This window comes from Musa acuminata, chromosome BXJ2-5 (assembly GCF_036884655.1).
Source record: "Musa acuminata AAA Group cultivar baxijiao chromosome BXJ2-5, Cavendish_Baxijiao_AAA, whole genome shotgun sequence".
Lineage (NCBI taxonomy): Eukaryota > Viridiplantae > Streptophyta > Magnoliopsida > Zingiberales > Musaceae > Musa > Musa acuminata.
Genome location: NC_088342.1, coordinates 697612 through 712883, shown reverse-complemented (window position 1 = coordinate 712883; position 15272 = coordinate 697612). Strand labels below are relative to the sequence as shown.

General features: G+C 40.6%; 3 protein-coding genes, 1 non-coding gene and 1 pseudogene across 8 annotated transcripts; 3 read left to right on the top strand and 2 right to left on the bottom strand.

Moving 5' to 3' along the window:
- The first annotated feature begins 450 nt into the window (after positions 1 to 450).
- Positions 451 to 3172, top strand: LOC135611997 (uncharacterized). Its single transcript, XM_065107692.1, has 2 exons — positions 451 to 1291; positions 2815 to 3172. The coding sequence occupies exons 1-2, from the start codon at positions 497 to 499 to the stop codon at positions 2944 to 2946; spliced, it is 927 nt and encodes a 308-aa protein (XP_064963764.1). The 5' UTR covers positions 451 to 496; the 3' UTR covers positions 2947 to 3172.
- Positions 3173 to 3677: 505 nt separating this feature from the next.
- TRNAS-AGA (transfer RNA serine (anticodon AGA)) lies at positions 3678 to 3759 on the top strand. The gene has a single exon. It is a non-coding gene; the product is annotated as a tRNA-Ser (tRNA).
- A 525-nt stretch (positions 3760 to 4284) lies between these two features.
- LOC135583087 (glycosyltransferase BC10-like) lies at positions 4285 to 8000 on the bottom strand. 4 transcript variants are annotated; one of them, XM_065107689.1, is made up of 4 exons: positions 7804 to 8000; positions 7594 to 7710; positions 6930 to 7501; positions 4285 to 5415 (listed from the first exon to the last, which is right to left on the bottom strand). In XM_065107689.1, exons 3-4 carry the CDS (start codon positions 7449 to 7451, stop codon positions 4774 to 4776), a joined length of 1164 nt encoding a protein of 387 aa, XP_064963761.1. In that variant the 5' UTR covers positions 7452 to 7501; positions 7594 to 7710; positions 7804 to 8000; the 3' UTR covers positions 4285 to 4773. The 4 variants fall into 4 exon arrangements, with proteins under 4 accessions (XP_064963761.1, XP_064963762.1, XP_064963763.1 ...); XM_065107690.1 differs by lacking the exon at positions 7594 to 7710 and having other exon boundaries at positions 6930 to 7490; XM_065107691.1 differs by lacking the exon at positions 7594 to 7710 and having other exon boundaries at positions 6930 to 7484.
- A 746-nt stretch (positions 8001 to 8746) lies between these two features.
- On the bottom strand, positions 8747 to 10127 carry LOC103983625 (F-box protein At5g49610-like). 2 transcript variants are annotated; one of them, XM_065107687.1, is made up of 2 exons: positions 9724 to 10127; positions 8747 to 9656 (listed from the first exon to the last, which is right to left on the bottom strand). In XM_065107687.1, the coding sequence occupies exons 1-2, from the start codon at positions 9826 to 9828 to the stop codon at positions 8838 to 8840; spliced, it is 924 nt and encodes a 307-aa protein (XP_064963759.1). In that variant the 5' UTR covers positions 9829 to 10127; the 3' UTR covers positions 8747 to 8837. The 2 variants fall into 2 exon arrangements, with proteins under 2 accessions (XP_064963759.1, XP_064963758.1); XM_065107686.1 differs by having other exon boundaries at positions 8747 to 10118.
- A 541-nt stretch (positions 10128 to 10668) lies between these two features.
- LOC135611996 (uncharacterized) lies at positions 10669 to 14910 on the top strand (annotated as a pseudogene).
- Positions 14911 to 15272: the final 362 nt, after the last annotated feature.

The following is a 15272-nucleotide window of genomic DNA, read 5'->3' as shown; positions in this document are numbered from 1 at the left end:
CATCAATAGTCTATATATGTATTTGATGTGAGATGATCTCAGCAGCGGATTCCATCCACTCTTTGGTTGCGGCTGGACTTCCTGCAACTCGCATCCCAACCATTCATTTCACGGAGCGTCACTCATCGTCGGTGATGGCTTCGACCGTGTGTTTTGTGGGTAGAAATAAACAGAATCGGATCCTTCCCTGACAGAAACACACGGAATATTAAACAGTCCTGGTGCCGTCCGTTTTCATCGAGAGTCGTGCACATCCCTGATGGACGGTTCACCTGCGCAGGTCGGCATCAGTTACGACTCTCACAGACATTCGTATCGAAATCGAAGATATTTTTATGTTTATTTAATTTTATTATTATTATTATTATTATTATTATTATTATTATTATTATTATTATTATTATTATTATTATTATTATTATTGTTATTTACCTGATTCCCAATATGAAGCGTGGATGCCCAACAAAGACATGGCGTCCATGGCTTCCCTGCCCTGATGCCGGATCCCTCAGCCACTCCCTCTCCACGCCCCGTGATCGGGTCCGCTGCGATGGAAGGGCACGAGTACTACCACGATTGGGAGATCCTTGTCGGCCCAGAGATCGCCGGAGAGGATTTGAAGCTCTTGGAAGCGTCGGATGATGGCTCCATGGACGGCGGCATCAAATCCGACTACTTCGCGCTCGATGCCCGCACGCCGCACCACGAGGTGGAGCAACAGGTTGATTCGGATAACCCTAGTTGGGTTGATCCGGAATCGGACTCCGGGTTCCTCGACCGGCCCAAGGGGGACGTAGGCTTCCCCGGAGTCGAGTTCCCGATCAAGGATTTAGGTGAGTTCTGGTCCGATGCGACATCGGTCGAGCAAAGATCGCATCTTGGTAGCGAAAAGGAGGGACTTGGTGGCGACGGAGGTTTAGAGTTCGGAGAGAGTGCTGAGGGAGACGTGGTGGGCGAGAAAGAAGTGGGTCTGGAGGACACCTGGGAGATCGAAGGGAGAGAGACGGGATGCGAGAAGCCTGGCGAAGAGGGTTGTGGTGAACACGGGAAGATGACGGATGATGGGAACATTGGGTCGGAGAACGTGTTGGCTAGTGGGGAAGAGAAGAGAAGGGTGGTTTGGTGGAAGCTCCCCTTTGAGCTCCTAAAATTCTGTGCTTTCAGGGCGAAGCCAGTTTGGTCCATCTCTATCGTTGCCGCGATATTGGGGTTTTTGATGTTAAGGAAGAGGTTTTATAGGATTAGACAAAAGCCTACAAGTATTCCTTTGAATCTTTGCCTGGATGAGAAGGTAGAATTCTGCTATCTGTTTCCTTGCTTAATTAATGACTATATGTTCATCCATTTATTTCCAATATGTTCCTTGGTTAATTAGTTTCATTGTTCTCCATGAATAGTAGGTTTTAGTGAAGTGAAACACTGGGACTTGGAACAATTTCTGCTGGACCTGCACTTACAGATAGTGCAATAGCATGTAGATATGCCCGTTCGAGTCTTATTTATCATTTAGCATATAAAATTGTGTGCTTTGCTGAATGATGCAATCTAGATCTCTTTGCATATATGTGAGCCATCCTAGTCACTTGAATTAATTTTGGCTTTATATATTTTTATGTTAAGATCCCAACGAGTTAATGATGTTTGTCCATTATCTTCATTTTAGAGTCTGCCTGTGTTTCAGTCGCTTGAACATTTTATACTTGTTAGGAGTGCTTTAACAAGGATCTTAACCTAGATATGCTTCAAAACTATAGACTGTATATTTCCAAGGTTGTCATGTTTTTCAAGTTTCATAAGTAGCAATGTATTGCTTGTTTTGGTGTCATGCTGAAGATTTGATTTTTTTTTTTTTTTTGTCCTACATATTTTGTTGCCAAAATATGCTTACAAGCATATCTTGTAATGGAGGCTTGATGCCTGTAAGTTCAGTCCTATTCTGCGTGAGATGTTTTATGTAGTATATGGACCTACTACCCTGCAAATTGTATGTTCTTTTTGTTAGCAATGTTGTAGAGCCATACAGATTCTTGTCCTATTTGTGAAACAGTTGTTTGTGTCAGCTGAAATTGCATATCAATACTCAATCCATGTGTGTACCAATGTTCTGTGACAACTCGCAGAAATCCTTCAACTTAAAATTGCATATCAAGACTCAACCAATGTGTGCGCCAATGTTCTGTGACTACAGAAATCCATCAACTTAAAGTGATTTAACCTTGCAATGCTTATGAATTGTTAAGTTTCCTTGTCATAGAGCATTTTAGCTTGTAAATTAACCTAAATATATGACCGCCATCTGGCTATTAGTTCCTGAAGAAAAGGTTGTTACTTTATGGTCAGCTGCATGCATCTTTTCTTGTCACTGAGCTCTGTACAAGACAATATGACATTCGAATCAAGGCAACCATTTCTCAATAATTACCACACAATTATTCATAAAGAATTTGTGTAAGTTGTGATTGCATTATCTGCATCTAACTCTGGTCCGATTAATTCTAATTTAATCTTTGTCAATAAGTGCAACATCTATATAGTATATAAAGAAATTTTAAGATGGTTTTGGAATGTCGAAGCACAACCTGTTAATGGACCAGTATAGATTCATATTTCAGGTGCCATGGAGATGATGACCAAAGGAGAATTTGATCAAAGGTTTCTGATATGGCATTCTCCTCGAAACTGCCGCATTTTCTAATCCTCTGATGCTACTTCTCTACTTCTGTGGCACATATAATCTCAATATATGCCAGCTATACTGTTAGTTGGAATATCAAAGATTCTCTTTCTCATGTGGTTCAATAATGTGTTCTGCAGAAGGCATCCCAGTTGAAGATTCATGCAGCCCGTCTCAACAAAGCTTTCACGGTCGTAAGGCGTGTTCCCATCATAAGAGCTTCGCTACCTGCTGCCGGCGTGACCCGGCGGTCCATGGTCGGCCTTCAATGATATCAATGCAGATGGACACGATTCACTAGTACTGAAAACATATGCTTCTCCAAAAACTCATGTTTTCATGCTCTGTAATTAAATTTCAAATGGTGCATCTTCTTCACTGTCTAAGCTTCGTTCGTATGGGTCAAGTCATCAATGCTCTCCATGAACTGTAACTCTGTAAACATGGAAAAATGCTGTTTATCATTACATACTTGGTCGACTAACACATTCCCGTGAAGATGAGCTTGTGTATCATTAGGACATTGTCTTTTGAGATTATATCAGACAGTGATGAAGTTCGCTAATGAGCGGGTATCGATCTGAGCATATTGATGCTCGATTAAAACTACATTGGTAGCGGAAGTTTCATGCATTGGATACGTGCATAGTGACGAGAAGCATGATGCTATACACCCATATTGCTGCTGTGGTTTGGTTTGGGAATATGTTCTCTAAAAGGCATATATTGATGCCCAATTAAAACTAATTATGAGAAGCATGACACTAAATTTGAAATGTCATAGGAAGGGCGAGAAGGATGGATGCTTGTTGGTTTTGTTTAGTTTCTTTTCCATATAATATTAGTTCACTAGTCTCATGTGTGATTAAACACTGAGTTGTCGGATTCTAACAATTAGTTCTTGACGATTTAGATATATATAGCCCACTAATTTGATAGGTTTTGAATCATATGGTATAGTTAATGCCTCCATAACTTATATTCATAAGAAATTAGGCATCAAGTGGTCGTGCCGGAGTGGTTATCGGGCATGACTAGAAATCATGTGGGCTCTGCCCGCGCAGGTTCGAATCCTGCCGACCACGTAGTAATATTTTATGTTAATTTTTTTTTTCTTTCATGTTAATTTTATTGGATATCCAATAATAATAATAATAATAATAATTACATTTGGATGGCCATTGATAAAGTCAAATATGACTCTATTGATCCGTAGCTCTGAAATATCCATTTTGCATAAGAATCAATCATTTCTATGATTTTTGAGTATGATAAATAAAGCTACAAGTTCAGATCCTTTCTCCTAAATTAATTAGACGGATGCGAGCACTCAGGATTGGTTTAAACTAAAGTACGAACGATGTCTCCCTATTCAAACTGTGATGACTCTCTCCCTATCTGAAATGGTTGAAGGTTTAGGTTATGTTTTACATGGTGATACTTTTTTATATGATTGCAAATGAATGGATAATAAGAGCACCGTAATTAATTAATTAAAGATGACCGACAAACTAGAATAAACAATTGGTGGGTTTGGGTTTTCATTGAATGTATGCAGACTTACCGAGGTTGTTTGATACGTAACCCATCTTTCAACATATAATTTGAACTTCCAAAATGAATTTGTTCGTCAAGCACTATAATCGCTGCAAATCATAGAGTTTGAATCCCACTTGCACTTATAATGAAGTGTGTAATGAGTTGACACTAACAACTCCGTGTATAAACAAATCGACTAAAATCTTCCATACAAAACCTTGAATGGCACTGCAGGTCCCTTTCGTTATCTTTATGCAAGTAAGTAAGAGAGTTGGAAGAATGATCATCTTGGTCTGCAAACCTTCTACCAGTAATAGCCTTCCATCCTCGGAGAAGAATCGCCTTGAAGTAACACAGATCATCTCTAGAGATTGAGGGGTGGTTGGGGGGAGACCGCAACGTAGGAGGAACAACTGAATAAAGATCTTCTATAAGCAATTCTTAGAACCAACAGCCAGTAAAGCTCTTCCATGAGCCACCTCGATCCCAGCCCTTGGAGGAGAAGTTGCCTTGGAGTAACACTGATCACTTCTACAGATTGCGGAGTAGATGGCATGACTTCAGAATCCCATAACTGTTGATGAAACGTTGAGCAAGGGGGCCAAGGCACTCGGAGCAAACTTCCTTGCAAAGAGGAAGCAAACAGACGTCGACCTTGAGTTGTACATGCAGGAGGTACCATTGTTTCTGATTGATTGGATGAACTCCACGGTGATGTTTGCAGCACCATACCATGCCGGATGAGATCCTCCCCTGGACCAATCAACCCAAGTCACACTCCGGTTCGCATTCAGAGACCCATGGAACATGTTCAGATAAGTTGGAATATAGTGCTCGTCAGGGTAGCAGGAAGGCTTGCAGTACTTCCTGAAAAGGGAGTAGTACGTGTGCTCTGCAACTATATCGATGGCCAATCCACGGTTGAGCTCGAACCACTCTGAACCTTTCCTCCACTGGGACAGCTTGATCTTGGGACTCATGCGCCAGTTATAGCGGCCGCGGGCCTGTTGTATGTCTTTGTCGTAGGAGTCAACAAAGCTGTGGGCAGAATTCACGAGGTATTCATAGACGGTAGGGAAACTATATACTGGAATGCAACTCTCAGAGAGCAAAACAAAGCGCTCGTTGGAGAAATCCAACAAGGCATTCGCCAGGAGTCGCTTCTCAGCATCTAAAAGTGTTATTGATCCCCATGAGACCTCCTGCAAGCATATGAGAAAGGGCAAGGACATTAGATGCAATTGCATGCAGAGTTGTTTTAATTAAATGCCAACTTCTTATTTACTTCTTTTTTGCTTTGCCATCAAGTGGTTAAGTTTTCCTAAAGAGACAAGGATTTTTCATCTCAATTTATAATTACCTATCAAACATGCTGTTCTAAGGTTACTTATCTTCCAAAGTAGAAGACTTCCCCAGAATCCCGCATATCAAGTGTTAGATAAAGAATTTAAATTTAATTGGAAATGTGAGAGTCTTTGATAAAGAGATAGTCTTGAGGATAGTTTGAGATTAGATATCTTTTGCGTAATCAAAGAGTCCATTAAGACTCTTAGTTTGACTCTTCAAGAAATAGGGGGCAATATTTATGCATTGCGCATAAATCAAGAATGATAGAATAAACTACCTTATAGCTCCTTCTCTACCTTCTCCCTCTTCTTCTATCCTCTTGTTTAGTTTAGTCTACGAATGGTTGATGATTTTCCCAACACGATATCCAAGCCAATGTTAAAAATATAAAAATGAGCTAGTAAACAAAATTAGACAAAAAAAAAAGAACAGCTTGATATTGGCCGCAATTAAATGACGATAGTAATAGGTCTAATCACGATTTGACTTATCCTTGCGAATAAGGGGGAAATGTTAAAAGAATATTTATGTGTGAGCAATGAACATTGAAAGAGGGCTGAAAAATAATCCCACATTGGTAACAACAAATGGAATTCGGACAAATCGTTTCCCGGAGTAGAACATGAACCTAAAAGAATTGAAAAGGCCCATTCAGAAACAAGAAAATTACATCGTGATTTGAATGTCGATGAAAAAATACATCAATGAGAGAGATTTGTTCAATTTCAATAAGTTCAGTAAATTCTTTTTTTATAGGTAAGGAAGCCAAAACTCATCTCATGTCTTTCAAAATAATGGAAGCTTTATTAGAAAAACAAAAACCTATTACAGAAAAAAAAAAAAAAAGAACTGGAATCGACACATTGATTCTTTTTTCGCAATTTTTTGAACTGTATGCATCCAAAGGTGCACGTATAGTTCCTAAAGGAACCAATTTTGTCCTAATCAACCTGACTTCATCGAGAAAGATTACATTATTTAGGTCAAGAGGTTAATAACGAGATCTCAAATCAAATTGTTGGTCTCATGGTATGTCTCAGTATAGAAGATAATAAGGGGGAAATGTTAAAAGAATATTTATGTGTGAACAATGAACATTGAAAGAGGGCTGAAAAATAATCCTACATTGGTAAGAAATTGAGAGAGTCGGACACATACTGAATTAGACCGACAACTTAGCAAACTTAAGCCAACAGAGTGACTGGTTTGACTCAGACACATCAACGACATGAAGACGATGGTATGATACTGAGTAAAGCCACTAGTGAACCTAGAATTAGATTAGCCGCAACTTCACTGAGATGATATGATAATGCTATCTAATGAAGAAGGATTGGGTAAGAATGAGCTGTGCGTCTAAAGATCTAACCTGGCTCGGGATCTGCCTGCCATAGAAAGCAGAAGTCTCAGGGACCCTGAGCTTGTAATCTGGAAGCGTGTGCACGTAAATGGAGTACAGCCCTCTGTGGCCTTTGAAAAACCTGTCCCATAGCGGCACAAAAGGCAGAGGTCCCTTCGTCATGAACAAGAATGCCACCTTCGGCACCCTCTCAAACGGATACTCCGCCATTATTGGCACCACCGTCGCCCTCCAGAAGAGCTCGTCGTCACTCATGCCATGCATCGAACAGGTTGGCTGCACGAACCTCTTGATGCTCAAACTCTCTTTGTCGCAGTTCCCCGCGTACGATGCCCTCGGGAAGAAGAGCTCGGTCCGCGAGTTGTAGTGCCGAGTGTAGTGTGCTGATACCGACAAGCCCAGCACGACGCCGGCCATGAACACGACTAGAAACGTCACGAGCTTCACCAGCCATCTGATCGACTGGTCCTTCCTCGGCGTCGTGGGGAAGTAATCCACCTCCTCTTGATCTGCCTGAGGCCTCGGTTTCATCTCATCCCACGTCTTTCTTCTCCCTTTCTCTCACTATAACTGGAGACTCCCTATCAGAAAAATGTGATCTTGATCAAACAAACTGCTTCGAGAAGAAATCGGAAATTCCAAACAAGCAACAGAAATCCAAATCGGAGCCTACAGAAATCATCCCCATATTTCCGGACCACTCCAAACCAGAAAAAAGCTCAGATTTTGCACCAAATCCGACACGAAGCAAATCTCACTCCTCCAGCAAAGCAAACAAATTTACATGGATCTGAAGAAAGGGGAACAGATAAAGGAGGGAAAATCCGAACCAAAGCGCTGAAAAGTGGGGATTAAATCACGGAAAAAACGAAAAAGAGTTCACCTTGGGAGCAACAGAAACTATCTTCCCAGCAGCAAATCTTGCCTTTGCCCCGAAGCTGTCAGATCGATCCAACGCAACTGATTCATGGGTCAGAGGACGCACTAGGAACTAATAATGGGGAGAGAGACGCCGAGTTAGTGGACTCGGAGTCTTGGGCAGTCGCCTCCGTTTCGCTACCCGAGTCGGTCAATGAGAGAAAAGGAGGGCCGCGTCGAAACGGTCGTCGCGGGACACGAATAAAAACAGCGACCGGGACTTCCTACGGGGCCCGCTCGACGCTCTTTTCCTCTCCTCTCATTTGTGGGACCCATTAACATGTGAGGTGGGTGTCGATGGTGGAACTAACATCAAACGTAATGTCGGATTCCTCTCTAAAGGAGGCGAACGTTAGCCTTCCATCCGTTTCGTGATCGCCATCTGTCGGTTACGGCTTCTTATCTGCAAGTCTCTTTGCAATAGCCTCCGTGTCGAACGCATCACTGCCGTTTACCCATATCTTAACGGCCACGAAGTAAGTAGGTAACGCCTCTCATGCCCTTTGTACCCTAAACTCCTTTTCTAAGGAAATCCAATCCCATTTTAACTATTTCTTAATATAAATATATCTCAAATATGAAGTATCCTTATCTTTGTTTTTCTCGAATCCATCGTTCGAATAATGTTCAAATTACCCTTCATCAATATTTTTTTCCACTAGTTATATTATTTTAATCTATTATTATATTTTAGTCACTATAATAACTAGTTATGGTGTTTTGATCTGTTTAAGTATTTTGATTTATTGTTATATATTAGTTATTATAATAAAAATATTATAAAATCTACTTAAAAATACTGTAAGTGATACATATGGAAATGGATATAGGCACACGAATCCCTTGTTTGTTGGTGATTTATTGTGATAAGAAAAGAAAAAGCATGAATAATTAAAGAAAAAGGTGAATAATCACGCAAAGATAAATCCTATATTAATCCGATTGCTCACGTACACTTGGATAACGTGAAACAACAGGCTATTGTCACGTACGCTTGTATCACGCACAGTGGCTGCTGCCTTGTGCATCCGCTAAGCAATTCGACATGTAGCAGGAGAAGGGGAACAACCAGATCTGGAAGAAATGAGCTCTCTCCATCTCCTTCGCAAGCTCATACGCCTCCTCCACCGAACCCTCGTTCACATCATAACCCACCATCTTCCCCCTCAGCCACAGGTAAACCACCTCCCTATGCGGATGGAACGCCATGAACTTGCACTGCAGCGGCAGACAAGGAAAAGAAGTGGAGCGACGGTGACTCCGTTCCACCATCCGTGGAATGCTGATAACACCTCTTACCACCCACGTACCTCCATTCGAGTCTCTAAGCTTCCATATCTTTAGCTGATCTCCGTCCCTGTGGGTGTAGCAAAGACAACCACCGGATTTACCGATACGTGCTTCGTGCTTGATCGGTTCCGGCAGCTCGATCTTAAAGCAGGTATCGAAGCTGGTGACGTCGATGCCGACGACGTAGTTTGGATGAGCGAGGATGTAGAGGATGGTATCGAAGAAGCACATGGTGGTGGACATGGCGTCGGAATGGATCCCCCAGTGCACCTGGTGCTCGACCCAGTTCCCGGTGTCCGACGCGAATACCTCCAGCTCCGCCCCCTGCTCTACCCAGCCGGTGAAGGAGACGACCTTGAATTCGGAGGAGTTGCAGGGATCGAACGCCATGATCGAGCGATGGCTTCTCTTGGATGGCTTGGGGAGCTTCCTCCACCGTCTTGTAGCTGGGCTGAGGACATGGAACGCGGAGAGGAGGCTCGAGTAGCAAAGGAGCAACCCGTTGCAGACGTCGACGATGGTCGAGCTCTGATGGAAGGGGAAGAAGGTAAGACTGCAGCCGCCGAGACCGCCGTCCGAGGACGTGCATGCGTACCTCGGCTCCTCCATCAGGTCGGGCTCCAATGTGTAGAAGATGGCGGACGTGATCAGGGGGAGTTTTCGCCGGAGGTAGTCGTCGTTGGAGATGAGTCTGCACCATGCTTTGCAGACGCACGTGAACCTGAACAAGGACTTCAAGGGGAGCCTCGTCAGGATCTCCACCAACAACTCATCGTCCATGATGGCTCGATCACTTGCAGCAGACGAACACCACCACGTCTTATAGAGTTGAAGTCACTGGAATCTTGAAGCAGGAAACACCACAAAGAAGAAGAAGAAGAAGAAGATTCGACGATAAGGTACGATAGAAAGTCTGGTTGTTATTGGGATAAGATGAAGGGGTTGACGGAGTAGGGTCAGATGATCGTGGCTTGCACGCATGCATTTGGAAGACTTCACGGCAACAACGGCGGGAGGAGGCATGGCCACCCACCATAAAACTAGTCTGTGCAGCCACAGAGCCGAAATGGTCAATTCCATATTCTCCGCGCAGCAACCCCTTGCGTGCGGGTATGCAACACAAGCTCGTGGTGGGAAAGCTTGGCTCTGCGTCAGAACAGCTGTTATTTATTATTATTATTATTATTATTATTATTATTATTATTATTATTGTTATCATCGTGGAGAAGATTATATATAACGTAACCGAGGGCGGTGTGTGATCCCACCCTTGCGACACGTGTAATAGTCGACATCACTAATGTCTTCCGTATCCGGGTCGGACTCTTCTCGTTTAGCCTAACGGAGGAAGAAAACGGAGTTCGACGAGTCTTTGGAAGCCCGAACAAACTTATACATGTAGAGCCGCATGGTACACTCTAAACCACTGCTTTGAAAATTGCACGACACTGCATCGGACGGTTAATATTGACACGCATAATGGTTTCTATACGGACGTAAGCGCAGCTTGAGGCTCCCATATAAAAGGCCGAACGGCTCCGTCGAGGGTTTCTCGTGCTCGCCGTCTATTCTTCTTCTTACCCTCATTTCATCGATCTGAAGGCGGCGATCGAGGCCGCGCCTCAAGAAATCCATCGATCCTTCCTTTGTGCGAGAACATGTCGCGAGATCCGGCTAAAACGGTGTACATAGGTTCGATCTTTTCCGATCCCCCCCTGTTTTCTTTCTTGAATTCCTGGTTTCTGCTTTTGACGTTGTAGATCTGGCGATTAAGTGTGAAAGTTACCGATTCCATGTTATTTAATTTTCGGATCCCAATTAAGATTGCGCTTGTGATTTATGAGTTCTTTGCATGAATCTTTGATCTCTGTAGAGGCTGAAAGTTTTTCTAGGTGATTCTGCTATTTTTTTGGCCAATCAGGTCATGGTAGATAGGATTTGAAGATGCATGGCTGAAGAGTCTTATGTTATCGTCGTCGTCGTCGTCTTCTTCTATATCTGTTTGTCTATTTTGTTTAGATCTGTTTCAGGGTCTATTCTCGGTATAATGGTCTTTCTTGTATGCTTTTAGGGTTTTTTTTTCTTGATGTGGCTCCATAGTGTTTAAGGTTTGGATTTTCAATCTTAGATTTCGCTGTGTGATCCATGAGCTCTTTGCATACAATTTTAATCGCTGTGAAGGCTGTTAGGTATATTCTAGGCGATTCCGGTATTTATCGGCGAGTCAGGACGTGGTATGTACGATCTGAAGGTTTGTAGCTGCAGTCTTTGGTTGTCGTCATCTGGGTTCCACCATCAGGAGGTGGTTGTTTATTTTGTTTCGATCTGTTTCAGGGTCTACGCTCCTTATTATGGTCTTTCTAGTATGCTATCAAGGTTTCTTTCTTCTTGATGTATTTCCATGTTATTCAAGTTTTAGATCCCCAATTATAGATTTCGCTCTGATCTTTGAGTTCTTTGAATGAAATCTTAATCGCTGTAGATGTTGTTAGTTTTTTTAGGTGATTTTTGTGTTTGTTTCCGAATCAGATCATGCTAGATAGCATCGTAGGTTTTTTTTAACTGCAGGGTGTTTTGTTGTCATAGTTTAGATCCGTTTCAGGGTCTAAGCTCCGAACGATGGTCTTTATTGTAAGGTATTAGGGTTTTTATTTCTTGATGTGATTGTAGCCAATATGTAAATTAATATTCTAGTAACATATACTGATAACTTGTGTTGAAAGGAATCTCCTATACACGGTAGTGGAACGAAGCCCTATTTGTCATCCTTGCTGCTGATATTACTGATCTGTCAGTTATTTAGGGTCTGTCTGCATATTAATTTATCAATTTTTGCCTTTTTAAGTTGTCAGACAATTACAAGGTTTGCCTTGTTAGAAGAAAATTTAGTTTGGTACAGCTTCCTTTAGTTTCTTTCCAAGTCATTCTAGGGGTTTGTCAATAATCCTTTTAGGGTATATAGGATTCAATGGATTCTACTGTTGCATTTCATTGTTTATTTGATAAGAATTATTCAAATTGATTGTTTATTTTGTTCAGATCTGTTTCTGGTTCTGTAGTACGAGCTTCTTTATTTGTATATATTTTCCATGAGAATTTTACTAATTTTTTATTTGGTTGTAGTCTGTGCATAAATTATGCTTACAATTTCATGCCCTACTATGCAGTAGGGAAATGTTAGTTTCATTGGTATCATTTGACATATAAGACATTGTTTATACAGTTCCTTTTTTTTTTAGAGTGATATTTGGTAATTGCCAATTGATTTTCTTGAAAATCATGCTCTTAATTTGCAAGCTTAGTTATTTCAGTTAGTTTGTGTGGTATTCTGCTGGCGAGAAATATTGGTTCGTACTTGTTCCTTCTGATGGTCGTCAAATTGCATTCGTGTTCATTTTCAGTTAGCAAGTCACTGATTTCTATCCTGGTCTTTGAACTCTTTTGGTGCTTTCAGGCTTTTCTTGATGGTTTTTAAGCATTTTTGGGTTGACTATTTTTCTTCTTCGCACATGTAGATTATACCATTTTTAGTGGCCATGTAAGGTATTTTGATGAATATCATTATATTTTTTTTGTTGGCTAACTGTTATTATTTGATTCTTCTAAGTAGGCATACTTTATGAACAGTATAATGTTCCATCATTTTTGGCCCAACATCTTCTTAGTGGGGCCCCTTCTGGTAGTTCTTTCTTTATTGCACCTGCTATGCCTTTTACTTATTTTGATCATAGATTTTAGATGAGTACATTTTTTTCAAAATCTAAAATTAAATGCTACATATATTATTTATTTAAATTATTATTTTATAGTGCATAGGAGTATGAGCATGCTCATTTTGATAGGTTTTATTTACTTTGATTATGTGATTCTTTCTTTTGTTACTTTATGCAACGTGCAAGTATTGAGCTGCTTTTCTTCCCTTTTGTACTGGTTTATTTGTTTTTTATATTTCAGCTTTTAATTTCTTTCTTTGGTTTTTCTTTGATCCTTTCATTTAATAACCTTTTTATTGATTTGTGAAGATTTACTATATTATCTACATTCTTATAGTTTTGGACAGCCATTTTATTTTGTGATTCCTATTGTTTCAATAGGTAATTTGGATGAAAAGGTGAGCGAGCGAGTCTTGTATGAGATACTGATTCAGGTAGGTCGTGTAGTGGACCTGTATATTCCTCGGGATAAGGAAACTAATCGCCACAAGGGATATGCTTTTGCGGAATATGAATCTGAGGAGATTGCAGACTATGCTGTTAGACTCTTTTCTGGCCTTGTTCGTCTCCATAATAAAACACTTAAATTTGCGGTGCGTTGTCTTTTCTTACCTTGGTTTTATCTCATGACTTACATATTTCATGCACCTCAGAAACTTAAAGGGGGATACATGGCTATAATTGATATAAACATATTTTGGGATCCATGTTTAAAACTTGTTATATAATGTTCTTGGAAGATTTATTAGTAAAAAAATACCATAATTAAGGAATAAGGTAGAACTACTTTGGGTCTCTCTTATTACCGAGTAATTTCCAGACTGGCTTGTTAATGTCAGTTACCTTATTGGTGCTAGCATAGATATGTCTCTTAGTCAAACTAACACAAGTTCTTCATCAATCATTGGTTGATGGAGAAGCTAGATTATCTGGTTATTTGAGTTGAAACTTTGCATCAGTGTGCAAAGGCGAAGTCATGTTCTATTGGAAGAGTCTGATATCATAGTGATTACATGCATTAAATTAGTTTCTGGGAATGCACAAGTGGTTCTGGATAAATACCCGGCATGTATCTTCTTAGAGTGTAGTTTTACTTGGTCTCTACATATCGAACAGATATCTGGGCAAGAAAAATCCTCTCAGAACACCAGAAAACAAATGGCACCTAAGCCAAATTCGCCACCCTATATGGAAGACAAGAAGTTAAACAGTCTGGTATATTGAACTTCTGACAATTTCCTTTGAGTTCCATAAAAATTGGATCAATATAGCAAAGTCATGATCTGTTAGATGATCTGATCTCAGTCTGAGTAGGTACATTAAATTAGCTCCTGGTACTGCACAACTACTTCTCAATAATTACCAGTCACATATCTTGCATGAAGTGTAGTTTTACTTAATCTCTACATATTGAACAGATATCTGGGCAAGATAAATCCTCTCAGAACACCAGAACACCAATGACACCTAAGCCAAATTCTCCACCTATACTGAAGCCAACTTCGGTACATACACGAGAAATAGGTGCCTCCCGAGAGTATTCACAGTCACTAGTTTATTACAGGGTTTCAGGCAGTGTACATTCTTCTCCCATTTACCCTGAAGGTAAATTTTGATTGGGTTCGTTCTTGTTTTGGCAACTTCTTTCAGCAACATCTAATGGCTTAGTAAGCCAAGCCAAGGTATCGGCAGTGGCAACTATGAATATACAAGGCGTGTATTTGGGGCTATGTTGAACAATGTTAATCGATGGGGTGGGACACATCCAATCGTGTATCCATCCTACTAATCTTTCTTGTTTTTATTTGGTCGTATTTTCTTGTTATCAGATAACAAGTAGTGACTCCTCTAGATGTAGCTTTCTACAGATTCTCCTTGGTGCTCTCATAATTAAACTGTCCTTGTTGGTTACCTGTGGACATGCACTCACTTGCAGTTCACAAGTATCATCATGGTTGTTGTCAGCTTTGATCTAACGTGACTGCAGGAGGACATGACTGTTTCTTGTAAAGTGCTTTGGTCGACCAAATGTGGAAATATAAGATAGTAGTGTGTATCATGATTTGTAACTCTGGTTTCTCTGGCTGGTCCTTTTTTTTTTTTTTGTTTGCATGCAACTTTTTTTGTATGCTGCTTATATGCTAGTAAGATGGGTAGCATATGGAATTTTTTGTTCATATAGTTTCCTTTGGTAGTATGGTTAAAATGAGTCTATGAAGACAAGGATATATATCACATTAATGGTCCGTGGCTTTATTTTAGAAATTTGAATCATCAGTTGCTTTTCTGCAGTATATCTGTTAGAAGTTGAAGTTGATGCTAGTTGTAGCTTTTTCTTATATTCTTGCAGTAAAAAAAATATTCATGGATTTTCTTGACTGATTTCTCTAACTCCACTCTCAGACCTTTTTCACTGTCCAAGTACTTTTGT